The sequence below is a fragment of the Heptranchias perlo genome, chromosome 4 (assembly GCF_035084215.1).
Source record: "Heptranchias perlo isolate sHepPer1 chromosome 4, sHepPer1.hap1, whole genome shotgun sequence".
Lineage (NCBI taxonomy): Eukaryota > Metazoa > Chordata > Chondrichthyes > Hexanchiformes > Hexanchidae > Heptranchias > Heptranchias perlo.
The window spans coordinates 95,958,340-95,984,279 of NC_090328.1; the positions used below are offsets into that span (position 1 = coordinate 95,958,340).

The window sequence follows — 25,940 nt, forward strand, 5'->3', positions numbered from 1 at the left end:
ACGGCGATATATTTCCAAGTCGGGATGGTGTGTGACTTGGAGGGGAACGTGCAGGTGTTATTCCCATGTGCCTGCTGCTCTTGTCCTAGGTGGTGGAGGTCGCGGGTTTGGGAGGTGCTGTCGAAGAAGCCTTGGCGAGTTGCTGCAGTGCATCCTGTGGATGGTACACACTGCAGCCACTGTGCGCCGGTGGTGAAGGGAGTGAATGTTTAGGGTGGTGGATGGGGTGCCAATCAAGCGGGCTGCTTTATCTTGGATGGTGTCGAGCTTCTTGAGAGTTGTTGGAGCTGCACTCATCCAAGCAAGTGGAGAGTATTCCCTCACACTCCTGACTTGTGCCTTGTAGATGGTGGAAAGGCTTTGGGGAGTCAGGAGGTGAGTCACTCACCGCAGAATACCCAGCCTCTGACCTGCTCTTGTAGCCACAGTATTTATATGCCTGTTCCAGTTAAGTTTCTGGTCAGTGGTGACCCCCAGGATGTTGATGATGGGGGATTCGGTGATGGTAATGCCGTTGAATGTCAAGGGGAGGTGGTTAGACTCTCTCTTGTTGGAGATGATCATTGTCTGGCGCAAATGTTACTTTCCACTTATCAGCCCAAGCCTGGATGTTGTCCAGGTCTTGCTGCATGCGGGCTCGGACGGCTTCATTATCTGAGGGTTTGCAAATGGAACTGAACACTGTGCAATCATCAGCGAACATCCCCATTTCTGACCTTATGATGGAGGGAAGGTCATTGATGAAGCAGCTGAAGATGGTTGGCCCTAGGACACTGCCCTGAGGAACTCCTGCAGCAATGTCGTGGGGTTGAGATGATTGGCCTCCAACAACCACTACCATCTTCCTTTGTGCTAGGTATGACTCCAGTCACTGGAGAATTGCTGTATGTGTATACAAATAGACCTGCTATATGTGTATACAAATAGACCTCCTTACTACTTCCTCTCTCTCTGTTTATCCCATCCACTATCTCACACGTCCTCCTCCTTAACTACAATGGTCTGCACCGTCCCCCTCTTTTATGAAGATCTTATGTTATACAGAAACTCTGACAATTCAGCGCTAATTGAGTGTATTCTCCATTGTACCATTTAGTCAAATAAATGTCTGAGAGATCCAGTAATGGTCCATTATTCTCATTGGATGGCTACTTCTTGGGCTTCTCCTTGTCAGCTTTCCATTTTGGGTGTCTGTAAGGTAGCTATATGGACTATCCCTCACACATTTACCAGTCCTAACTAAATTTGCCCAGCAGCCAAGATGTTTTTAGCAGCAGGAGTTGAGTTCAAATTAAGCTTTACCCCCCCATCCCCAATCTATATTGGTACTACTTTGGCGTGACTCATACAGCCTCCTGAATGAGGAATAGTTGAATGATGAAGAACGTGTGATTGGTTAGTTAAGTCATCATCATTCTTCACTACACGCCACAGTCCCAACAACCCTCAGCTCTGCTGGGATCGTTATTGTTTTGAAGGGTATCCTTTTCACAATAATGCAAATCAAAATCGAGCAAGTCCTTGGCCTTTACAGGAGCATGAGTGTTACTTGGGGGTGGTATTAATGACGGGACAAAAAAAACTATTACTCAGAGCCAATCCAAATTGGCCGCATTCCTGCAGTGAATGAGGTCTGCTTTTATTCATACAAAGACACTATAACATAAGTAATCACACTGTATTTTCCTGATGTTGTTTGTTTTAACTTTGTACTGAACTACCTTAATCACATGCTTGGTCTAGCCACCATGTTGACCCAGGGAATCTGCTAGTGATAGAGGTAAAATGTAGGGTCAAGGAGCAGAAGTCTGTATTCTGAGTAGGCAGAATTGTGCAGTACTTTGTAGATAACTAAGAAAGTTTTAATACCTTTAAAGAAACTTTCTAACAGTATTCTTAAACAAGCTCTGTCTCTAAATCACCCATCATAAAAAAAATATTGTGACTGTTGGGATACAATGGGATTCAATTAAATGCAAGGAATTGGCAATATAAAGGTGCCAAAATCCTACCTGTATCAAGTATAATAGTATTGGAATCATTATACTTGGAGTATCTGCCTTCCAAGTTAAGACACCAAGCAATCTTCGAAGTAAGATTGAGATTGCTGTAGTACATCTGTGGTGACTAGGAATTGCCCTCAGTTGGATGATTTGTCAAATGTATTTGCGGGAAACCAAAACTTTAATATAAAGTATAGGCATGAACACACTGCCAATTGTGATACTTTAAATTTTCAATTTCCCATCACCATTACCTGTAGTATATCCAATTTTAACAAAAGTTAATATGATACAAACTAGACGTGAAATCAATGTCTTGGATTTGAGAGCATTTAATGAAACTTTCATTTCTGCATGCTCTTTTTAAAATCTATCTTATACTGTACATTCTAACCTTTTTATTGTAGTACTGCCCTGGTGGAGAACTGTTTGACTACATTATCGCAAAAGACCGGTTATCGGACGAAGAAGCTCGGATCTTTTTCCGTCAAATTGTATCGGCTGTGGCTTATGTTCATAGTCAGGGCTATGCTCATCGTGACCTTAAACCGGTATGTATTACCAGAAAGGGAGATGTTTGTAAATTAGCTAAATATCTGATATTTGGAACAAGAGAGTAAAATGAATGCATTAACAAACTTTAAAAATTTGTTTTAGGGATATGTGCAACATTGGCAAGGTTGCATTTAGTCCCCATACTGCACTGGCTTGCTAAGCAATAGAGGACATTAAGCGTCAACCATGTATTGTGTGACGGGAGTTGCATGTAGGCCAGACCAGGTATGGGTGGCAGGATCCCTCCCCTAAAGGCCAATAGTAAAACAATTGGGTTTTTACAACAATCCCACAGTTTTTATGGAATTTTTTTTCTGGTGCCAGCCCATAAATTAAGATTTATTGAATTCAGTTTCTCATCATGGTGGAATTGGAACTCGATGGTACTGGGACAACAACCCAGTATCTGACCACTACTCTACCATACCCCGTGCAGCTCCTAAAAGGCTGATAGTCATAGCACCTAAAGATTTCTTGCTACTTAATTTTTTTTCCCAGCATCATAGTTTGCAGGTTGTTGAACATTCAGTTTTCATGCGTGCATTGAAAAAGTCTGGTTGAATAGACTTGGTAGCCCACTGCACATGTCTGTTACGTAATGCTTACCCAATGACAGCTGGGCTGTGCTGCTGAACAGTGCAAATTTCTCATAAATTTGGAGAGGTGACCGAGAAACTAAAGAAAATCCTGTGGTCTTATTCAGGAAATCGGCTAACTATTTTTCTATTGGTACATATCTTTGCTGTCCCTTCCGGGCCTCTAGCAATTCTGTTTGAGTCAACTGCAAGTTATAAGGTGAGTACAGATTGCCTGTTTGATTATAGTTTGCGCATTCCCATAGCAATGTGGCAGACAATGGAGATCGATCCACCTTGATCATTGGAGTTCCTTTGCACTTCCTGAGCTGATGCTTCAAGGATATAATTTTGTAGGGGTCATCTATGTAGCTCGACTCCCCTGCCATTGTGTCCTTAATCGAGGATGATTGACTAGTCTTACTTCAGAAGCTTTTGGACTGTCTGAAACAGAAGTCCAACCAGGATTATTTAAGGCACTGAAGGTGTCCATGTACTGACATGAGATTCATATCATCCACATGTAACATTGGATAGGGAAAGACTAAAAGATTTCTTGATCTAAAAGTGTCTCTTAACAAACTGTGGGAGAGTAAGTTGTAAAATGGGCATTTTAAACCCTGCTGTGCTGTGTCTCTCTCTTCCTCCCAGTAATACTCCATATATTATTCAATCTGTAAATAAATCTAGTAGTTTTAGTCTGCACACATTGGTCTGTGCTGTGGTATTTTCTGCCCCCCAAAAGAATGAGGGAAACATGGACATCGCATGTGATTCCAATGGTCAGTACTGCAATAGGGGGTAATTATTAATCCTGCGCTTGCTATCCCATTAATGCCACATACATGAGCACAGATTTCAGTTTATAGGACACTCTGCGTATGGAAACCACTGCAGCTCTATGAACACAAAAAAAACCTGTAATTTAAGTTGCAGAAGTCCAACCAGGATTATTTAAGGCACTGAAGGTGTCCATGTACTGAAGGATATTGCAGACAGCAAATTTGCTTTGTGTTGAATTGACTCATAGCTAAATTGTCAGAATTTTAATTGGAATTTTCTAGTAGAAACACATTCAGACTTTTTTTTAAACGTGCTTTTACTGGTTCAGCTGCAAACATTGTAAGTGTAAGTTTGGCTGGAGCAAGTGTGACTTTCAGTAGAATGAAGTTGGGAAATGTAGGATTGTGTATGAAATAGTAGTTTCATGAGTTAAATGGTTGAGATGGATTTATTTAGTGGACTTCAACAGTGGAGTTATGAAGTACCGAAAAATTGCAGGAACCTTGCCTGGAAATCTGTTTCCAAACTGTTTTTAAAATCTAACCAGATAAAGATTGCAATGTTTTGTGATTATAATTTTAACATTTTCTTGAATCCCAGGCTAGATATTCTGATGGATAGGAACCAGAATAAGGCCCACTTTGTTTCTCGGCTGCATACAAAGCTATGTGTTGTTTCCTGGTGAGCCTCTGTGCTCCCGTGACATCTTGACTTACATACTCCTATTTCAGATGTTGGGCAGCAGAACATTTGTAGAGTAGCATGTAGCCCCTCCAAGAAGGCCATTTAACAGTATGCATTAACTTGCCAAGCAGGCTTAATGGGATGGGGATTTATAACGGTGGAACATGTTGGAGCTGCAGTGATCGGCCCGCATTCTGGTTCATATGTTTTGGACATGCAGAGTGTTCTTGGGGTTTGGAGGGATGTTTTCTCTCTTCTCATGCATCTGGCATTCAATTCTTATTTTTTTCCCAACACTTGTCAATCCTGGTGGCCGGGTCCTGATGTAAGGCCAACATTTCAATTTCTGTGTTTGTAATAAACTATCCAACTTTTTTGTTCCATAGGAAAATCTTCTAATAGATGAGGATCATAATTTAAAGCTCATTGATTTTGGCCTATGCGCAAAACCAAAGGTATGTACAGCTGTAGTCTATTGTAGCTGCAAAAACTTTATGTTCTCCATTAAGTTTTGTGAAGCTGCTAGTGTATTTTGAATGCAGAATTCTGGCAATATTTAGGCTGCAATCTTTATTCCAGAACAAGCCGGTAAATTGGTGTGATTTTATAGCTTTTTTGTCAATGGTGTTTTAGTTTTGAAGTTTCAGCACTGAAGTCTGCACTGCAGAGATGCCTAGTTATGTGTTAAACATGGTGACAACAAAACACCCTGGAGCTTAAAAAATTTTATTGTATTTTGAAAAGTTTGTATCACATTTTCTGAAGCCATTGTGTATTTGATTACATGGTGCTTGCGGGTGAAGTGCATTGATGCACTACGATTTTGTGAGCTGCTTGTCCTGGTAGCAATAAGGGTTTAAGGGCTAAAACGGTTTAAGGGATGAAGTTTTTTGTTCTTCGTTACTATGGTTCAGTCTGGTTGTAGAATGAGGGAGAAATATTGTACCCTTGACAGTATACAGCATAAAAAGTATTTATTTCAACAAACCCTTGATCCAGCTAGTTAAACCCTTAACCTCCCTGCTTTGCTGTACTAAAGAAAGAAAGAACATACATTTATATAAAGGCTTTCACACTCTCCAAAAGTTCCAAAGTGCTTTATGGCCAATGGAAGTACTTTTGAAGTGTAGTCTATATAAATATAAGTTGTTGTTGTAATGTGGGAAATGGGGAAGACAATTTGCACACATCAAGGTCCTACAAACAGCAATGAAATAAATGACTAGATCATCTATATTAGGTGTTGGCTGAGACAAATGCTGGCCAGGCTATCCCTGGGGTAGCAGGAGTGATAATCTACCAAAAATTCACACCCGCTTTAAGCTAATACATTTTTCATATGTCAAAAGTTTTTTTTTTTAAAAGCTTCACGTCTAAAGGTGGACCTGATCTAGGGATGCCTCATTAAGGACATTTTCCATTGGTAGAGCAATTGCAAGACTCAGATGTCTGGTGACATTGTGCATTATATCTCAAGGTTAACCTAATGGGATTTCATATATTGTGACTAGAAAAAAGATTGATCCCATTTGAAACTTGTGCCAAGGAAGGAGATATGCTCCATATGCCCCTATATCTGGTGTTACCCCCACCGTGTTTGCTCCACTATTTGTAAATCTAACTGATTAGGTTGATGTGCAATTTAACCTTTCCAACACAGCAAAGGAGTTTACTTGTCTTGAGTCACCTCAACCGTCAGATCCTGCCAACTATTAGATTAATGTTGTTGCATCTATGATGGGACCATGTTGATTTGAATGACTGAACTTTCGATTGGCTGAAAAGGTGGCTTTATGTTCACTAACTCATAGAGTTTGCGAACATTATGGGACTCCTGCTATTGCTATGTGTAAAGTAAAATATGTTCATCTTGGCATCTCTGGGATATAGAGGGGAATTACCAGCTAGATTTTGCACTCCTGATTATTATCCAGTAACTCCTGTTGGAAAGTGGACATTGGGTAAAGCCATTCAGGGTAACTATGAAGAATGCTGACCTAGGTAAGCATGCGAGGTATGCTGGAGCAGTGGAGCTGTACCCAAGCAGAAGCCCATGCCTTTAGGAGAGGAAATGACAATAGAGGATAAAATTGGCAAAGTAATTGGACATTTCTTTGTAGAACTGCAGCATTCTATTGGTGTGTATATACATCTAGTTACAGCTTCAGTTTTCTCTCTGCAGGGTGGTTTAGATTACCAATTAACAACGTGCTGTGGTAGCCCTGCCTATGCAGCACCTGAACTTATTCAAGGGAAAGCCTATATTGGATCTGAGGTAGGTAAAGCATTTTATTGGCATATTTTGTATTTAAATATCAAAATTAAGAAGCATTTTAAGCAGGCCACTTCTTCCTCAGACAGGTAAAGATCGTTCCTACTCACGAAGAGAAATTTTGCATTCGGTTGATCTAGACAGGGTGTGGAACTCAAACTGATGGCATCATTTCCACCTGACTGGCTCTTCTAACCTTGTGTGTGGATGCCATTTTTTGGTCGTGGAGCCCAATTAGCAAGTGTCAGTGACTTTGAAAGCTCAGTGGTGGGTGTGGCTTGAGATTAGCAAGGTTTCCTACTGCCAAGTAACTCAATTGATTATTATCTGTACTGAGTGCTACTGTGCCCCTTCTCTTCCCCACTACCCCGCCACCAAAAAAAAATCTTGCTTTACAAATTCTTTCTTTAAACTTTGCCTTGCTTTGTACCTCATTTGGACAATCATTTGGCTGCTTTGTCCAAAATGCAGCCTATGAGCCATGGCGATCCAAGCCCAAGCAATTCAGTTTCTATTTGTGCTCATGTTTCTTGAGCTTGAGGTTTGAAAAGGTCTGTTCTCACTTTTGTTGCCTCACTGGTAGATAAATTCTAAGAGAGGGCAGAAGCACAGAGCGGGCATTGCAAAGAGAGTGAATTGTGAACCGAATGGGAATTAGGTGTAGAGGGGGAAGGAGGTGCTAAAAAAAATTTTTTAAGAAAAGCGAGAAAAAAAAACCCAAAACAGACTAAAAGGTAATTATCTATAAATAAATAGATAATTTAGTGGAGAGAAGCGGTGCTGAGAACTAAGGGAGGAGTCCCAGGAATCGTCCCCATTCACTAAGAACAGAAGGAGTGACATCAGTGAACAGAGGAGGAGATCTTAGATCTTAAACCCGGAATAAAAGAGTAAGTTAATCGGGGTAACTAAACAGTAAGTACATTAATAATAAAGTATCTAAAGGGAGTTTAGAAAAAAAAAGGTTTCTAAATATAATGGACGGGCAGCTGCAACCCATTGCCTGCAATTCCTGCGCCATGTGGGAACTTCTGGATGCTTCATGTGTCCTGGAGTGCCACGTGTGCAAGAAATGCCTCGAGTTGCTTGAGCTCAAACTGAAGGTTTCTGAGCTTGAGTCACTGCAGAGCATAAGGGAAGCTGAAGGTTTCCTGGATCGTACGTTCCAGGAAGTGGTCACCCCGCAGCCACAGAGAGTTCAGGATAGCAAGTGGGTGGCCATCTGAAAGGGTAGGAAGAGGCAAGTAGTGCAGGAATCTTCTGGGTGTGTGGCACTCTCAAACCGGTATTCAGCATTGAATACACCTTCAAGGAGTCCAGTCTTGAGCATGGCACCATGAGGCAAAGGACTGCACAGGGGGGCACAATGAAGTGTAGAAATACAGTAGCCTTAGAGGATTCGATTAGTCAGAGGGATAGACAGGCGTTTCTGTGACCGCCACGTGAGTCCCGCATAGCGTGTTGCCTCCCTGGTGCCAGGGTGAAGGACATCACTGAGAGGGTGCAGAACATTTTGCGGCAGGAAGGGGAATAGCCAGAAGTCGTAGCCCATGTGGGTACCAACGTCATAGGAAGGTAAAGGGATGAGGTCCTGCTGTCAGAGTTTTAGGAGGAAGTTTAAAAAACTGGACCTCAAAGGTAGTATACTACCACTACCAGGGGCTAGTGAGTACAGAAATAGGAAGATATGGCAGGTTAATGCATGGCTAGAGACATGGCTTCAGATTATTGGGGCCAGTTCTGGGGCAGGAGGGACCTGTTCAAGATGGACAGATTGCACTTCAACAGAGCAATGTCCTTGCGGGGAGGTTTGCTAGTGCTGTGGGAGGGTTTAAACCAATTTGACAGGGGGATGGGCACCAGAATGTAGCATTAGAAAGGAGAAACAAGGTGCACAAAGGATTGGGAGAGACAGATAGCACTAGAGTAAGAAATAGTACAGTATTAGGTGGAATCAGACTAAGACAGACTATGAGATGGTCTAAGATAGGTTTAGAGTGCATGTGTGTAAAAGCACAAAGCGGGGTAAATAGCCACATGGGAATATCATGTTCTGGCGATAACAGAGACCTGGCTCAAAAAAGGGCAGGATTAGGTACTAAATATTCCTGGATACAAGGTGTTCAGGAAAGGTAGGGAAGGGAAAAAGGAGGGGGGTGGGGGTAGGAGCAAATTTGCAGGGAAATTGCAGAGGTGCAAGAACAATAGAGCAGTGATAATGGGGGACTTCAACTATCCTAATGTAGTCTGGGATAGTATTAGTGTAAAGGGCAAAGAGGTGGAGGAATTTCTGAAGTGTGTTCAGGAGAACTTTCTTGATCACTGTTTCTGGTCCAATGAGGAAGGAGGCATTGTTGGATCTGGGGAATGAAGTGGGTCAAGTGGAGTAAGTGTCAGTGGGGGAACTTTTAGGGAAGAGTGATCATAGTATCTAACAAAAGACAGAAAGGGAGGAAGCAATAGTGGAAGGCAGAGAAAACCAGGGCAAAAAACAAAAAGGGCCATAGTGCAAAATAAGACTAAGATGACTAACAATCTTAAAAAAGACAAGTCTAAAGGCATTGGGCTCGATTTTAGGGGCGGGTTACCTGCGGGTTTCCAGCGGGGGGGCCCCGAAAATCCCGATCTCCGATCACGTGACCGGATTCGGACGAAATCCCGGCCACTTCCGGGTACCTCGCTGACGTGCGGGGCTGCGCGCGCAAGCCCCGCTGGTGGGAATCCCGCAGGCAATTAAAGCCAGCGGGGTTCCACTTGAGAGCACTTAACTTGCTCGTTGTGGTCAGTTAATGAGCTGAAGCAGCTGTCAAAAGAGGAAGTGTGGGATTTTACGTTCAAAGCAGTCAGTTTCCCACACTGGAGGAAACAGGACCCTTCAAACCAGGCGTGTTGCAGCCAGCAGCCTGTGGCAGGTGCCAAGGTGCGCTCCACGGGGGAGCGCCCTCACCCACGCAGGAGGCCACCGCGTCACATAGGGCAACCCCTGCCCTCCACCAACCCCCGCCAAGCCAGAGGACAGACCGACACGAAACCGCAGCCCCAGTCCGAGGACCCACCCACCTACCCTGCACAACCCCTCACACCAACACCTGCCAGATGGGTGGTGCGTTGACATCGTCGGAGGACGAACAGGATGACCAGCCTCGCAGTCCACGCCGTCCGCCTCGGAGAGGTGGGGCCCCCCAACACGGTGCTGCGGCACACCCACCTGCACAGCAGGAGGGAGGGCAACCGCAGAGAGAGATGCGTCGCAGGAGGCACTACCCTCCGCACAGGGTGTACAGAGCGAGGCTCAGCTTCATGGACCTCTCCGAGGAACAGTGCATACGGAGGCTCAGAGTCAATCGCCAGGTAGTCGCCGACATCCGCAGCCTCCTTAACGACGAGCTGCTCCCTGATGGACCAAGCAGCATCTTCTTACCTGTCGCCGTCAAAGTCACCACTGCCCTCAACTTCTTCGCATCCGGTTCCTTCCAGGGTGCCACCGGGGACATCACCGGGGTCTGTCAGTCCTCTGCACACAAGTGCATAAGGCAGGTCACCGATGGGTTGTTCCGCAGGGCCTCCCACTACATCAACTTCGCCATGGACGAGCGCAGCCAGATGGAGAGGGCGGTTGGATTCCATGCCATGGCCGGCTTCCCACGGGTGCAGGGTGTAATCGACTGCACCCACATCGCAATACGGGCACCTCCGCATGAGCCAGGGCTGTTCATCAACAGGAAGGGGTATCACTCCATGAACGCCCAGCTCATCTGTGACCACCGCCAGAGATTCCTACACGTGTGCGCCAGATACCCCGGCAGCTGCCACGATGCCTTTGTCCTCAGGGAGTCCGCCGTCCCGCCCATCCTGCAGGCACCCAACGCCGGCAACGGCTGGCTCCTCGGCGACAAGGGGTATCCCCTCCACACGTGGCTCATGACACCTCTGAGGAACCCCATCACCGAGCCGGAGCGTCGGTACAATGACAGCCACACTGCTACCAGGTCTACAATTGAGCAGACCATAGGGCTTCTCAAGATGCGCTTCAGGTGCCTTGATCGTTCTGGGGGAGCGCTCCAATACACACCATTCAGAGTGGGACGAATCATAGTTGTCTGCTGTGCCCTGCACAACATGGCCCAACAGAGAGGGGTGCCGCTGGAGGAGGACCCATCCACACCCGCCACCCACATTGAGGAAGGCGAGGGCGAGGAGGAGGAGGAGGAGGAGGAGGAGGAGGCGGAGGCGGAGGCGGAGGCGGAGGAGGAGGACGCGCCCGAGGATGTTGGACGACCCATGCGCCGAGCCACGACTCACCGGGATGGTCGCCGGGCCAGGGACGCACTCATACGTCAACAGTTCTCCTGGAGTCAGACACTGCGATGCGCTCGCATCTCCTCACCTGCACATGCGAGCGGCCATACCAGCCCCCTCCACTGAAGAGTGCTGCCAGTAATCCTGCACCCACAGCAGTGTGCCCAATGGGTGGCAGGAGGTGTTCGCCGTCATGATGGCCTCCACGGAACGCAACTATTGCACAAGCCGCGGAAGAATGGACGAGAGGTGGCAGGAGTGGTGAGAATAGACTATTTAATATCTGGAATGTGACATCATTTAAGAAACAAAGTACAAAATAATAAACACCCTGGTGTATTCCCTTTGTGATTATAAGGCCTTTGGAATTCTTCTCCGGGAACCCCTACGTGGTGCTACCCCTGTGGCTCCAGCAGAGGTAGTGGCAGGTTGCTCGTCTTCTTGCCTTGACCAGGTAGATGCTTTTGGCGGACGGCCCCTGGGTTTCGGTGCCCATGAGGGCACCTCCACAGACTGCTCCTCCTGCAGACTCGGCCACCTGGAGAGGAGGCACCATTGCGGGTGCTGGTTGAGAGGTGGGCGACGGGTGGGACGTGGGGACGCCTTGAGAGGAGTCCCCGCTTCCATGTCCCCGGTCAACATCATCCCTCTCTTGGCCTCGGCCCACATCACCCCTTCCACCCTGCTGGACGGCAGTTTGGATGGCATGTGTGAGGCCTTGCAAGGCCACCCCTAGTGTATCCCTCAGCCTGTTGGTGGCGTCGGAATATTGCTCACCCTGAATCCGTACAGACGTTGTGAGGGCCTGCAAGGACTCGAAGTGGAGCTGTGCGTGACGCTCGAGGGAGGCCAGCCTGTCCTCCACCGCAGACAGTCCCGCACCTACCCGCGACACTGTGTCGCCGGTACCCTCCTGTGCCTGCGCCACCAATGCCCACATGCAGGAGGTGGACTCCTCCATCGCCTGCGCTATTGTGGACAATGCGCGCGGCACCTCTGCCAGCACCTCAGCAATTAGCTGGTGGCCCTCGACGACTCTCCTTTTCTCTGGTGGCCCCCTGGGTTCAGCATCTGGGTCCGGCTGAGCAGAGCCTGGAGATGAGTGCTCCCTCCGCGGCTGCCCCTGCCACCAGGGTCTGCTCATGCTCACTCGTGCGCAGTGACTCACCAAGTGCTACCCCAACTAGTTGGCGAGGGGGACCCACCGAGGTGCGTGTCTCTGCGCTGGTGGATGGTTGGCTCTGATGTGACGATGCACCCTCAGAGACCGCCATGTCCTCTGAGGAATCGCCCTCCACGCTCGCTTGACCCAAAGACGGACCTGCAAGAGAACAGAGGGCACTTTGAGGCATGTGGACCAACTTGACAGTGCGCCTGATGGCAGGTGATGATACGGTCACTCGCGATCATGGGTGTTGAGTGTCAGCTTTCCCTTACCGGCCGTTTCGGCAGTGACACACTCGCCATCGGCCACCGACAGGCAATGTCGCGTGCGGGCGAGGTCGAGCGCCTCCACCTCTGCGTCGGTGAGCTCCACCACTTGCGGCGGCCCACCTCCGGTGCGTGCCCTTTCGCGGTTGTTCTTGCTCCTCTTCTCCTGTGAAGGCAAAACACAGATGTGTGAGTGGGTGCGTCTTGCATCGTGAGACGCATCGAGCATCGGTGTGGTTGGGTTGAGCGTGGCGCGGAACGGATGGGAGGAAGTGTGGGCCACGTGCCCATCCCATTGCATGGGGATTGGGGTGTGTGGTAGTGTTCGGGTGGGGTCAGGGACGGTGGGTACTTGCGTGCACGGCGAGGATGGTGAATGAGTGGCTGTGAGGATTGCTGATGGAGCGCAGTGGTGGCTGTGCAGGAGGGGGTTGTGATCTGCTTGGCGTGATGGTGGGGACGGGATGTGGGAGGGTGCGTTGGTGTACTCACCTTGCCAGACCTAGTCAGGTCATTGAAGCGCTTGCGGCACTGCTCCCAAGTCCTTGGGGTGTTGCCCCTGCTGCTCACCTCCGCCGCCACCTCTGCCCATGCCTTCCTGGTTGCGGCGGCAGGGAACTTGCGCCCATCCTCAGGGAAGAGTGTTTCCCTCCTCCTCCTCACGCCATCCAGCATCAGCTGCAGTGCCAGATCTGAAAAACGGGGCGCAGCCTTTCCCCTTTGTTGAGCCATTCTCCCAGACCTCTTGCTTGCAGCAGGAGGGGCTTTGGGAGACTGCCCCTTTAACTGGAGCTCCTACATCGCGTCGACGGTACTGCGCATGCGCAGCCGGCCGGCACGCAGCTGGGGAGCGCAGAACCCGGAAGCAGGCCTTAATGGGTCCAATTATCCCGCGATCGCGTGGGGGACGCACACAATTACCCGTCCGCGTTTTCCACGCTCCCGGAGGACCACCCGCTGGGAACCCGCAGGCCTGCTAAATTCGAGCCCATTGTGTCTTAATGCGTGGAGCATTCGCAATAAGCTGGATGAATTAACAGCGCTTGGATATTGACGGTTATGATATAGTTGTGATTACAGAGACATGGCTGCAGGGTGACCAAGGATGGGAACTGAACATCCAGGGGTATTCAATATTTAGGAAGGACAGGCAAAAAGGGAAAGGAGGTGGGGTAGCGTTGTTAGTAAAGGAGGAAATGAATGCAATAGCGAGGAAGGATATTGACTCGGAAAATCACGATGTGGAATCTGTATGGGTGGAGCTAAGAAACACCAAGGGGCAGAAAACGTTGGTGGGGGTTGTCTATAGGCCCCCAAACAGTAGTGGAGATGTAGGGGAGGGCATTAAACAGGAAATTAGAGACGCATGCAAGAAGGGTACAACTATAATCATGGGTGACTTTAATCTACTTATAGATTGGTCAAACCAAATTAGCAATAATACTGTGGGGGAGGAATTCCTGGAGTGTGTATGTGATAGTTTTCTGGACCAATACGTTGAGGAACCAACTGGAGAACAGGTGATCCTAGACTGGGTATTGTGCAATGAGAAAGGATTAATTAACAATCTTGTTGTGCAGGGTTCCTTCGGGAAGAGCGACCATAACATGATAGAATTCCTCATTAAGATGGAGAGTGAAATAGTTGAATCCGAAACTAGGGTCCTGAATCTAAATAAAGGAAATTACGAAAGTATGAGGTGCGAGTTGGCTATGATAGATTGGGGAACTTTACTATAAGGGATGACTGTGAATAGGCAACGTCTAATATTTAAAGAATGTGTGCAGGAATTACAACAATTATTCATTCCTGTCTGGCGCAAAAATAAAACAGGAAAGGTGGCTCAACCGTGGCTTACAAAAGAAATTAGGGATAGTATTAGTTCCAAAGAGGAGACATATAAAATTGCCAGAAAAAGCGGCAAGCCTGAGGATTGGGAGCAGTTCAGAATTCAGCAAAGGAGGACAAAGAGATTGATTAAGAGGGGAAAAATAGAGTATGAGAGTAAACTAGCAGGGAACATAAAAACTGACTGGAAAAGCTTCTATAAATATGTCAAGAGAAAAAGATTAGTGAAGACAAATGTAGGTCTCTTACAGTCAGAAAAGGGAGAAATTATAATGGGGAACAAAGAAATGGCAGAACAATTAAACACATACTTTTGTTCTGTCTTCACAAAGGAGGACACAAATAACCTCCCAGAAATATTAGGGAACCAAGGGTCCAGTGAGAGGGAGGAACTGAAGGAAATCAGTATTAGTAAAAAAAGATAGTGCTCGGGAAATTAATGGGGCTAAAGACTGACAAACCCCAAGGCCTGATAATCTACATCCCAGAGTACTAAAGGAAGTGGCCCTGGAAATAGTGAATGCATTGGTGATCATCTTCCAAAATTCTATAGACTCTCTGGAACAGTTCCTACAGATTGGAGGGTGGCAAATGTAACCCCACTATTTAAAAAAAGAGGGAGAGAAAAAACAAGGAATTACAGACCAGTTAGCCTAACATCAATTGTGGGGAAAATGCTAGAGTCTATTATCACATCTTTTATAACAGAACACTTGGAAGGCATTAACGGGACTGGACAAAGTAAGCATGGGTTTATGAAAGGGAAATCGTGCTTATCAAATCTACTGGAGTTTTTTGAGGATGTAACTAGTAGAATAGATAGGGGAGAACCAGTGGATGTGGTGTATTTGGATTTTCAGAAGGCTTTTGAGAAGGTCCCACACAAGAAGTTAGTGTGCAAAATTAAAGCACCTGGGATTGGGGGGAATATATTGGCATGGATTGAGAATTGATTGACTGACAGGAAACAATCAATTCTCAGAGTAGGAATAAACGGGTCATTTTCCAGGTGGTAGGCAGTGACTAGTGGGATACTGCAGGGATCAGTGCTTGGGCCCCAGCTATTCACTATGTATCAGTGATTTGGATGAGGGAGCTAAATGCAACATTTCCAAGTTTGCAGACGGCACAAAGCTGGGGTGGAATGTGAGCTGTGAGGAGGATGCAATGAGGCTCCAATGTGATTTAGACAAGTTGGGTGAGTGGGCAAGAACATGGCAGATGCAGTATAATGTGGATAAATGTGAGATTATCCACTTTGGTTGTAAAAACAGAAATGCAGCTTATTATCTGAATGGTGATAGATTGGGAAAAGCGGAGGTGCAACGAGACCTGGGTGTCCTTGTATACCAGTCGCTGAAAGCGAGCATTCAGGTGCAGCAAACAGTTAGGAAGGCGAATGGTATGTTGGCCTTCATTGCAAGAGGATTTGAGTACAGGAGCAGGGATTTCTTACTGCAGTTATACAGGGCCTTGGTGAGACCACACCTGGAGTATTGTGTGCAGTTTTGGTCTCCTTTATCTGAGGAAGGATGTCCTTGCCATGGAGGGAGTGCAATGAAGGTTTACCAGACTGATTCCTGGAATGGCAAGACTGACGTATGAGGAGAGTTTGGGTCGACAAGGCCTATATTCACTAGAGTTTAGAAGAATGAGAGGTGATCTCATCGAAACATATAAAATTCTAACAGGACTAGACAGACTAGATGCAGGGAGGATGTTCCCGATGGCTGGGGAGTCCAGAACCAGGGGTCACAGTCTCAGGATACGGGGTATGCCATTTAGAACTGAGATGAGGAGAAATTTCTTCACTCAGAGGGTGGTGAACCTGTGGAATTCTCTCCCACAGAAGGCAGTGGAGGCCAAGTCATTAGATGTATTCAAGAAAGAGATAGATATATTTCTTAATGCTAAAGGGATCAAGGGATATGGGGAAAAAGTGGGAACAGGGTACTGAATTGATGATCAGCCATTATCATTTTGAATGGCAGAGAAGGGCCGAATGGCCTATTCTTGCTCCTATTTTCTATGTTTCTATGTTACTATGTATCATAATGTTTAGATTAGTTAGGGAAAAGGATAAGGAGCAATCTAGATTAAAAATACTTAATTGGCAGAGGGCCAATTTCAGTGGGTTGAGAGCACATCTGGCCCAGGTAAATTGGAATCAGATTGTCAGGCAAAACTGTAATTCAATAATGGGCGGCCTCTAAAGAGGAGATGGTTCAGGTGCAGTCTAGGTACATTCCCACAAGGGGGAAAGGTAGGGCAACCAAAGCCAAAGCTCCCTGGATGAAGAAAAGGATAGAGAGTAAGATGAAGCAGAAAAAGGGGGCATATGACAGATAATTCAAGTGAGAACCAGGCTGAATATAGAAAGTACAGAGGAGAAGTGAAAAAGGAAATAAGAGGGGCAAAGAGAGAGTGAGACTAGACTAGCAGCTAACATAAAATGGAATCCAAAAGTCTTCTATAGGCATATAAATAGTAAACGGGTAGTAAGAGGAGGGGTGGGGCCGAATAGGGACCAAAAAGGAGATCTATGCATGGAGGCAGGGGGCATGGCTGAGGTACTAAATGAGTACTTTGCACCTGTCTTTACCAAGGAAGAAGATGCTGCCATAGTCACAGTAAAAGAGGGGGTGGTTGAGATACTGGATGGGCTAAAAATTGATAGAGGGGGTACTAGAAAGTCTGGCTGTACTTAAAGTAGGTAAGTCACCTGGCCCGGATGGGATGCTTCCTACGTTGCTGGGGGGAGTAAGGGTGGAAATTGCAGAGGTGCTGGCCATAATCTTCCAATCCTCCTTCAATGTGGGTGCAGTGTCAGAGGATTGGAGAATTGCAAATGTTACACCCTTGTTCAAAAAAGGGTGCAAGGATAAACCCGGCAACTACAGGCCAGCCAGTTTAACTCCGGTGGTGGGGAAGTTTTTAGAAACGATAATCCAGGACAAAATTAATAGTCACTTGGACAAGTGTAGATTAATAAAGGAAAGCCAGCACAGATTTGTTAATGGCAAATCGTGTTTAACTAACTTGATTGAGTTCTTTGAAGTTAAGGAGAGGGATGATGAGGGCAATGTGGTTGATGATGTGTATATGGACTTTCAAAACTTGTTTGATCAAGTGCCACATAATAGGCTTATAGTCAGCAAAATTGAAGACCATGGAATAAATGGGGCAGTGGCAGCATGGATACGAAATTGGCTAAGTGACCGGAAGCAGAGAGTAGTGGTGAACAGTTGTTTTTCGGACTGGAAGATAGTATGTAGTGGTGTTCCCCAGGGATTTGTACTAACACCACTGCTTTTTTTGATATGTATTAATGACTTGGACCTGGGTGTACAGGGCATAATTTCAAAATTTGCAGATGACCAAAACTTGGAAGTTTAGTAAACAGTGAGGAAGATAGTAATAGACTTCGGGAGGACATAGACAGGCTAGTGGAATGGGCGGACACATGGCAGATGACATTTAACGCAGGAAAGTGCGAAGTGATACATTTTGCAGGAAGAATGAAGAGTGGCAATATAAACTAAATGGTACAATTCTAAAGGGAGTGCAGGCAAAGAGAGACCTGGGGGTATATGTACACAAATCTTTGAAGGTGGCAGGACAGGTTGAGAAAGCGGTTTAAAAAAGCATACGGGATCCTGGGCTTTATAAATTGAGGCATAGAGTACAAAAACAAGGAGGTGATGATGAATCTTTATAAAACACTGGTTCGGCCACAACTGGAATATTGCGTCCAATTCTTGGCACCGCATGTAAGGATGGATGTGAAAGCTTTAGAGAGGGTGCAGAAAAGATTTAGTAGAATGGTTCCAGGGATCGGGGAATTCAGTGGATAGATTGGAGAAGCGTAGAGCAGAGAAGGTTAAGAGGAGATTTGATAGAAGTGTTCAAAATCATGAAGGGTTTAGATAAAGTAAATAAAGAGAAACTGTTCTCATTGGCGGGAGGGTCGAGAACCAGAAGACACAGATTGAAGGTGATTGGCAAAAGAATCGAAGGCGACGTGAGGAAAATCTTTTTTACACAGCGAGTAGTTCTGATCTGGAATGCACTACCTGAAAGGGTGGTGGAAGCAGATTCAATCGTGGCTTTCAAAAAGGAATTGGATAAATATTTGAAGGGAAAGAATTTGCAGGGCTACGGGGAAAGAGAAGGGGAATGGGACTAACTGGATTGCTGTTACAAAGAGCAGGCACGGGCTGAATGGCCTCCTTGTGTGCTGTAACCATTCTATGATGAACACCAAGATTTGTTGGTTATAGGCTGCTTGAGGTCAGGTGGGATCCCGTTGCTTGTAATGATCATAGAATTTTACAGCACAGGAGGAGTCCATTTGGCCCATTGTGCCTGTGCCCTCTCTGAAAGCTATTCCCTTAATTCCATTCCCCTGTCCTTTTCCCATACCCGTTTAAATTTTCAAATATTGATCCAGTTTCCTTTTTTAAAAACGATTCTAGATTCTGCTTCCACCACAGTTTCAGGTAAGCCATGCCCTAACAACCCTCTGCATAAAAATAAAAATATCCTAAACCCCTCCCCCTTCACTCTCTTGGTGGCAATCTTAAATTTATGCCCTCTAGTTACTGACTCAATGACCAGTAGAAAGAATTTTTCTTTATCAAAACCTCTCAATTTTGAACACCTCTTGCATCTCCTTGTAATTTTTTGTTGTAATTAAGACGCATACAGTCTTCTTCATGGTTCACCATGCTCCTGATGTTTGTGTCAAAAGCAAATTTTGATATTGTGCCTCATGAACCCAAATCCAGGTAATTTAACAATGGGCCCAACATTGACCCCTGGGGAACATCACTATTTATTTAGATTCCTCCAGTTTATACATTCATTAGCCACAGCTGGTTTCTCTCCTTGAACCTATCAATGCTGCCACACTCCGTTTAATACTCTGTGCCTCCTATGCGGCATCTTATCAAACATCTTTTGATAATCCATACACAGAATATCCACTTCATTTTCTTTATCAATACAAACAGTTATTGATAACTCCTAAGAATTCTGTTAAATTTGCCAGGCACGACTGTTTTTTATTCATTCATGGGGATGTGGGTGTCGCTGGTAAGGCCAGCATTTATTGCCCATTCCCAATTGCCCTTGAGAAGGTGGTGGTGAGCCGCCACCTTGAACCGCTGCAGTCTGCGTGGTGAAGGTTCTCCCACAGTGCTGTTAGGAAGGGAGTTCCAGGATTTTGACCCAGCGACGATGAAGGAACAATGATATATTTTCAAGTCGGGATGGTGTGTGACTTGGAGAGGAATGTGCAGGTGGTGTTGTTTCCATGTGCCTGCTGCTCTTGTCCTTCTAGGTGGTAGAGGTCAGTTTCCTAGAAGTAAATGGAATTAGGGGTTATGGGGAGCGGGCAGGAAATTGGACATGAATTTAGATTTGAGGTTAGGATCAGATCAGCCATGATCTTATTGAATGGCGGAGCAGGCTCGAGGGGCCGATTGGCCTGCTCCTGCTCCTATTTCTTATGTTCTTATAGGTCGCGGGTTTGGGAGGTGCTGTTGAAGAAGCCTTGGCGAATTCCTGCAGTGCATCCTGTAGATGGTACGCACTGCAGCCACATTGCGCTGGTGATGAAGGGAGTGCATGTTTAGGGTGGTGGATGGGGTGCCAATCAAGCGGGCTGCGTTGTTCTGGATGTCAAGCTTCTTTAGTGTTGTTGGAGCTGCACTCATCCAGGCAAGTGGAGAGTATTCCATCACGCTCCTGACTTGTGCCTTGTAGATGGTGGAAAGGCTTTGGGAAAGCAGGAGGTGAGTCACTCACCGCAGAATACCCAACCTCTGACCTGCTCTTGTAGCCACAGTATTTATGTGGCTGGTGCAGTTGAGTTTCTGGTCAATGGTGAACCCCAGGATGTTGATGGTGGGGGATTTGGCGATGGTAGTGCCATTGAATGTCAAGGGGAGGTGGTTAGACTCTCTCTTGTTGGAGATGGTCATTGCCTGGTACTTGTCTGGTGCGAATGTTACTTGCCACTTATCAGCCCACGCCTGGATGTTGTCCAGGTCTTGCTGCATGCGGGCACAGACTGCTTCATTATCTGAGTGGTTGCGAATGGAACTGAACACTGTGCAATCATCAGCGAACATCCCCATTTCTGACCTTATGATGGAGGGAAGGTCATTGATGAAGCAGCTGAAGATGGTTGGGCCTAGGACACTGCCCTGAGGAACTCCTGCAGCAATGTCCTGGGGCTGAGATGATTGGCCTCCAACAACTACTACCATCTTCCTTTGTGCTAGGTACGACGTCAGCCACTGGAGAGTTTTCCCCCTGATTCCCATTGACTTCAATTTTATTAGGGCTCCTTGGTGCCACACTCGGTCAAATGCTGTCTTGATGTCAAGGGTAGTCACACTCGCCTCACCTCTGGATTTCAGCTCTTTTGTCCATGTTTGGACCAAGGCTGTAATGAGGTCTGGAGCCAAGTGGTCCTGGCGGAACCCAAACTGAGCATCGGTGAGCAGGTTATTGGTGAGTAAGTGCCGCTTGATAGCACTGTCGACGACACCTTCCATCGCTTTGCTGATGATTGAGAGTAGACTGATGGGGTGGTAATTGGCCAGATTGGATTTGTCCTGCTTTTTCTGAACAGGACATACCTGGGTAATTTTCCACATTGTTGGGTAGATGCCAATGTTGTAGCTGTACTGGAACGGTTTGGCTAGAGGCATGGCTAATTCTGGAGCACAAGTCTTCAGCACTACAGCCAGGATGTTATCGGGGCCCATAGCCTTCGCTGTATCCAATGCATTCAGCTGTTTCTTGATATCACGTGGAGTGATTCGAATTGGCTGAAGACTGGATTCTGTGATGGTGGAGATAGCGGGAGTAGGCCGAGATGGATCATCTACTCGGCACTTTTGGCTGAAGATGGTTGCAAACGCTTCAGCCTTGTATTTTGCTGGACTCTGCCATCATTGAGGATGGGGATGTTTACAGAGCCTCCTCCTCCCGTTAGTTGTTTAATTGTCCACCACCATTCATGACTGGATGTGGCAGGACTGCTTTGATGTGACTTTGATCTGATCCGTTGGTTGGGGAATCGCTTAGCTCTGCCTATAGCATGTTGCTTCTACTGTTTAGCATGCATGTAGTCCTGCGTTGTAGCTTCACCAGGTTGGCACCTCATTTTTAGGTACGCCTGGTGCTGCTCCTGGCATGCTCTTCTGCACTCCTCATTGAACCAGGGTTGATCCCCTGGCTTGTTGGTAATGGTGGAGTGAGGAATATGCTGGGCCATGAGGTTAGATTATGCTGGAATACAATTCTGCTTCTGCTAATGGCCCACAGCGCCTCATGGATGCCCAGTTTTGAGCTGCTAGATCTGTCCTGAATCTATCCCATTTAGTACGATGGTAGTGCCACACAACACGTTGGATGGTGTCCTCAGTGTGAAGATGGGACTTCGTCTCAATGAGGACTGTGCGGTGGTCACTCCTACCAATACTGTCACGGACAGAGGCATCTGCGACAGGTGGATTGGTGAGGATGAGGTCAAGTAGGTTTTTCCCTCATGTTGGTTCGCTCACCACCTGCCGCAGGCCCAGTCTGGCAGCTATGTCCTTCAGGACTTGGCCAGCTTCGTCAGTAGTGGTGTTACCGAGCCACTCTTGGTGATGAGCATTGAAGTCCCCCACCCAGAGTACATTCTGTACCTGTGCTACCCTCAGTGCTTCCTCCAAGTGATGCTCAACATGGAGGAGGACTGATTCATCAGCTGAGGGAGGACGGTAGGTGGTAATCAGCAGGAAGTTTCCTTGCCTATGTTTGACCTGATGCCATGAGATTTCATGGGGTCCAGAGTCAATGTTGAGGACTCCCAGGGCCACTCCCTCCTGACTGTGTATATCACTGTCCCGCCACCTCTGGTGGGCCTGTCTTGCCGGTGGGACAGGACATACCCAGGGATGGTGATTGAAGAGTCTGGGATGTTGGCTGAAAGGTATGATTGTGAGAGTATGGCTATGTCAGGCTGTTGCTTGACTAGTCTGTGGGGCAGCTCTCCCAATTTTGGCACAAGTCCCCAGATGTTAGTGAGGAGGACTTTGCAGGGTCGACTGGGCTTGGTTTGCCTTTGTCGTGTCCCGTGCCTAGTGGTCCGATGCCGGGTGGTCCGTCCGGTTTTAATGTCTGCTCTTAACTAACCCATGTCTTCCTAGGTGAGTGATTTTATTCTGTAATATGGGCTGTAGAAGCTTACCCACTACTGATGTTAGCTTGATTGATCTATAGTTACCTGGTTTATCCTTTTTTTCCCCCTTTTTGAACAGAGATGTTACCTTGGCAACTCTAGAGTCTCTGGCACAATTTCCTTATGTAATGATGTATGAAAAATTATGGTGAGAACCTCTCTGACTTCATGAACATTCTACCCATTTTTTTCAGTACTACTCCTTTATCTATAGTTATCCTCTCTAATTGCTTCATCACCTCCTTTTTGTACCATTTCATTCCCACTACCATGTTCTTCTTTGTAAACTATAGTAAAGTACTTATTTGGTGCCTGACCATTCCTTCATCCTCCAAGATTTATTTTTTCATTTCAAATTGGCTGATATTTTCTTTGGCTGTGTTTATAAAACCCTTTTACTAATTTCCCTCTATTGCCTGCTATTCTTTCCTCATACCTTCTCTTAGTCTTTCTAATCTATTATGCTTTCCTTGTTTGTTTTTCTATATTTGGCTTGAGTTTCTTCTGTATTATTAGCCCTAGAGTGGTCATGTGCCTCTGCTTTAATTCTCATTTTAATTTCTCCAATCATCCAAGGAACACCAGCTTTTGCTGTACCACCTTTTACTACTTATGGGATATGTCTCATCTATATCCTAATCATCTCCTGGTTGAACGTTTAACTTTTCTTCATAAGTGGCATTGATCAGTCACTTATAAGCAACATGTACTTCCCAAAGTCACAAACCATCTGGTACTATGTTACTGAAATTGTTTATACTGCTCCATGCAGTTAGAGTGCAGCAATCGCATTGGTGACATTTCCCCATTGCAGGCAGGCAATTGCCTCAGTTTTAATGATCTAGCATATGAGGGAGTAATGACCATAATAAATAGACTCCTAATTGTCCTCAACCTGGTTATCTGCAAAAGATCCTGAGGATGCCTCTGTAGCTGGTTTTCTTTATCATCAGCTCCTGTATTGTGGGTCTTGCGTAGCTAATGGCACAGAGATGCAGTTGCCAAATTTAATTTTTTTAGAAAGAGTGGCGTCCCATAAAATTCTTCCCCCCCCCCCCCCCCCCCCCCACCCCACCGCCTCAACTGCATCTTCCTAACCATCAGCGGTCTTCCTGGAGCCAGTAATCGTACTGTTTTGGTGGTAGCACGTTTTTACCAGTAATAACACAATATCATGATTAAGTACATGTCTGACTATTGTCTGCCGTGACATGGTGACGTCAGCACTTGAGCATGGCCACTGGCCAAACTGTCACAGTCACTCTACGTACACATAAGATAACAAGCACCTCACTGCAGCCAATTTATACGAAGCCAAGCTGCACTATCTACTGGCAAATCCAGGAGAATAGCACAGTTAGCTGGCTCTCCCAGGGCTCAGAGAAAAAGCAGCAAATCTCTTGTGTCATTGGTACTTTAGACAGCTGAAGAATGCTGGTTTGGAATGGAGAGCAAGAAATGAAATAAAATAAAAGCACTAATACTATTTTTATTGCATTCAAATTCTGAGTGGCACATCGATAACAAGGGGCTGAGCAGCTATTTAAAATATCAGTGAGCGCTGAGCAGCATTGCTCTGCATACAATACACATCGTGCACCATGGAATTAGTAGTATTGCTACCTTCTGATATACTGATCATTTAGGCTACTGGCCAAATCAATCACAATAATAAAATTCCACTGGATGTTCCCATTAATCTGCAAATTTATTTACACACATGTTGCCTGCAAGGCTTCATTGTATGCTCCCAAGAGACCTTTGAAGACAAAAGGCTTAGACACTCCTGATTTATTATGATTTTTTGCTCGGGATTCTTATAATGGGCAGATTTGGGTCTACAGATTGATTTCAATTTTCATTTAAGGCTTTTAATGCAGTGTATGGTCAATACTTCCATGGGACTGATGCTAAGTGACGACAGATTCTCTAATTGTCCCTGGCTTAGCATGCAACATTGAGAGCTTCCTCCCACTGCTACCATGACTTTGGCTCTGCCCCATCCCTAATTTTCTGCTGACTTCACAGTGTCCACCATAGGTATACCAACTTAACCTTTTACTCTTATGAAGTGTAATGGGAAATGAGACATTTATCTGGTTAAGTTAAGTGATCATAATGTGATCACATTTGACATTACATTAATTGGAGAGGCTACAAAAACCCAAACAAAATTGCCAAATTTTAAGAGGATCAACTTTGTGCTTAAGAGTCTTGTCAGAGTGGGCCTGGCAGGTTTGAATATGGCTAGGAGAGTGGAGGAACTATGGAGTTCCTTCAAGGAGGTGATTCTGAATGCAATGGACCAATGTGTGGCCATGCGAAGCAAAGGCACTTCTGCCTGGTGAACGGGACTACCAAGCTACTTATGAAGGGGGGGAAAGCATTTAAGGTCATGAAGGAAAATGGTACAGAATTCAGACAGATTCAATACCAAAAGGCATGCTTGGAGTGTAAAAAAGGCATTGAAATGGCAAAAAAAACTTCAAATTGAATATAACAAGAAGCGTGAAGGATAATTTTTCGAGTCATAGTAAGAGAAAAAGAAAAATGTGGGATTGTGTGAGGGCAGAACATCTGATGCTACACAGGCTGCAGAAGTGCTAAGTAAGTCTTTTGCATCAGGTTTTATCAAGGGTAACTTATTTGATTTAGAAAGGGAACTAGAGGGTTTTGCAGAGGTAAGTTGTAACACTTTTCGCATTGCTTCCAGCTTGATTGCCGAACATCCTTAAGGTAAATAAATCTCGGGCTGAATACAATGGAAACAAGGGAGTAAATTGCAGGAACTCTGGCACAAATCTTCCAGAAATCACTGGGGACTGGAGAAAGACAGATGTTCCTCCTTTTTTGAAAAGTAGCAAAAGTGACCCAGGAAACTATAGACCAGTGAGTTTGATGTCAGTAAAGTTATGGAAACCCTAATTAAAGATAAAATCATGGAGCATCTGGATAGAAATAAAATCAGAAGATAGCCAATATGGGTTCATGAAGGGGAGGTTTTGTCAATTTAACTTACTGCTTTTCTTTGAGGGTATGACAAAGAAGCTTGTTGGGGATAACTCAGTGGATGTGGTGTACTTTGATTTCAATAAGGCCTTTGATACAGTTCCTCTGGAAAGGCTGGCACTGAAAATAAAGCAAGAATTAATGGAAATATTTTACAATGGATACCTAATTGACTAATAGAAAGCAGATGGTGACATGGGGATTGTCAAAAGACTGGGAGAATGGGGTCCCACACAGATCTG

At 45.8% G+C, this 25,940-nt stretch overlaps 1 protein-coding gene across 1 annotated transcript in view; it reads left to right on the top strand.

Annotated features, from left to right (window-relative positions):
- Positions 1–25,940, top strand: part of melk (maternal embryonic leucine zipper kinase) — a 114,293-nt gene that overhangs the window by 32,311 nt on the left and 56,042 nt on the right. The window contains exons 5-7 of the mRNA XM_067982241.1: positions 2,411–2,554; positions 4,987–5,055; positions 6,783–6,875. Of these exons, the coding sequence (XP_067838342.1) occupies positions 2,411–2,554; positions 4,987–5,055; positions 6,783–6,875 (306 nt within the window). The remainder of the gene's footprint in view (positions 1–2,410; positions 2,555–4,986; positions 5,056–6,782; positions 6,876–25,940) is intronic.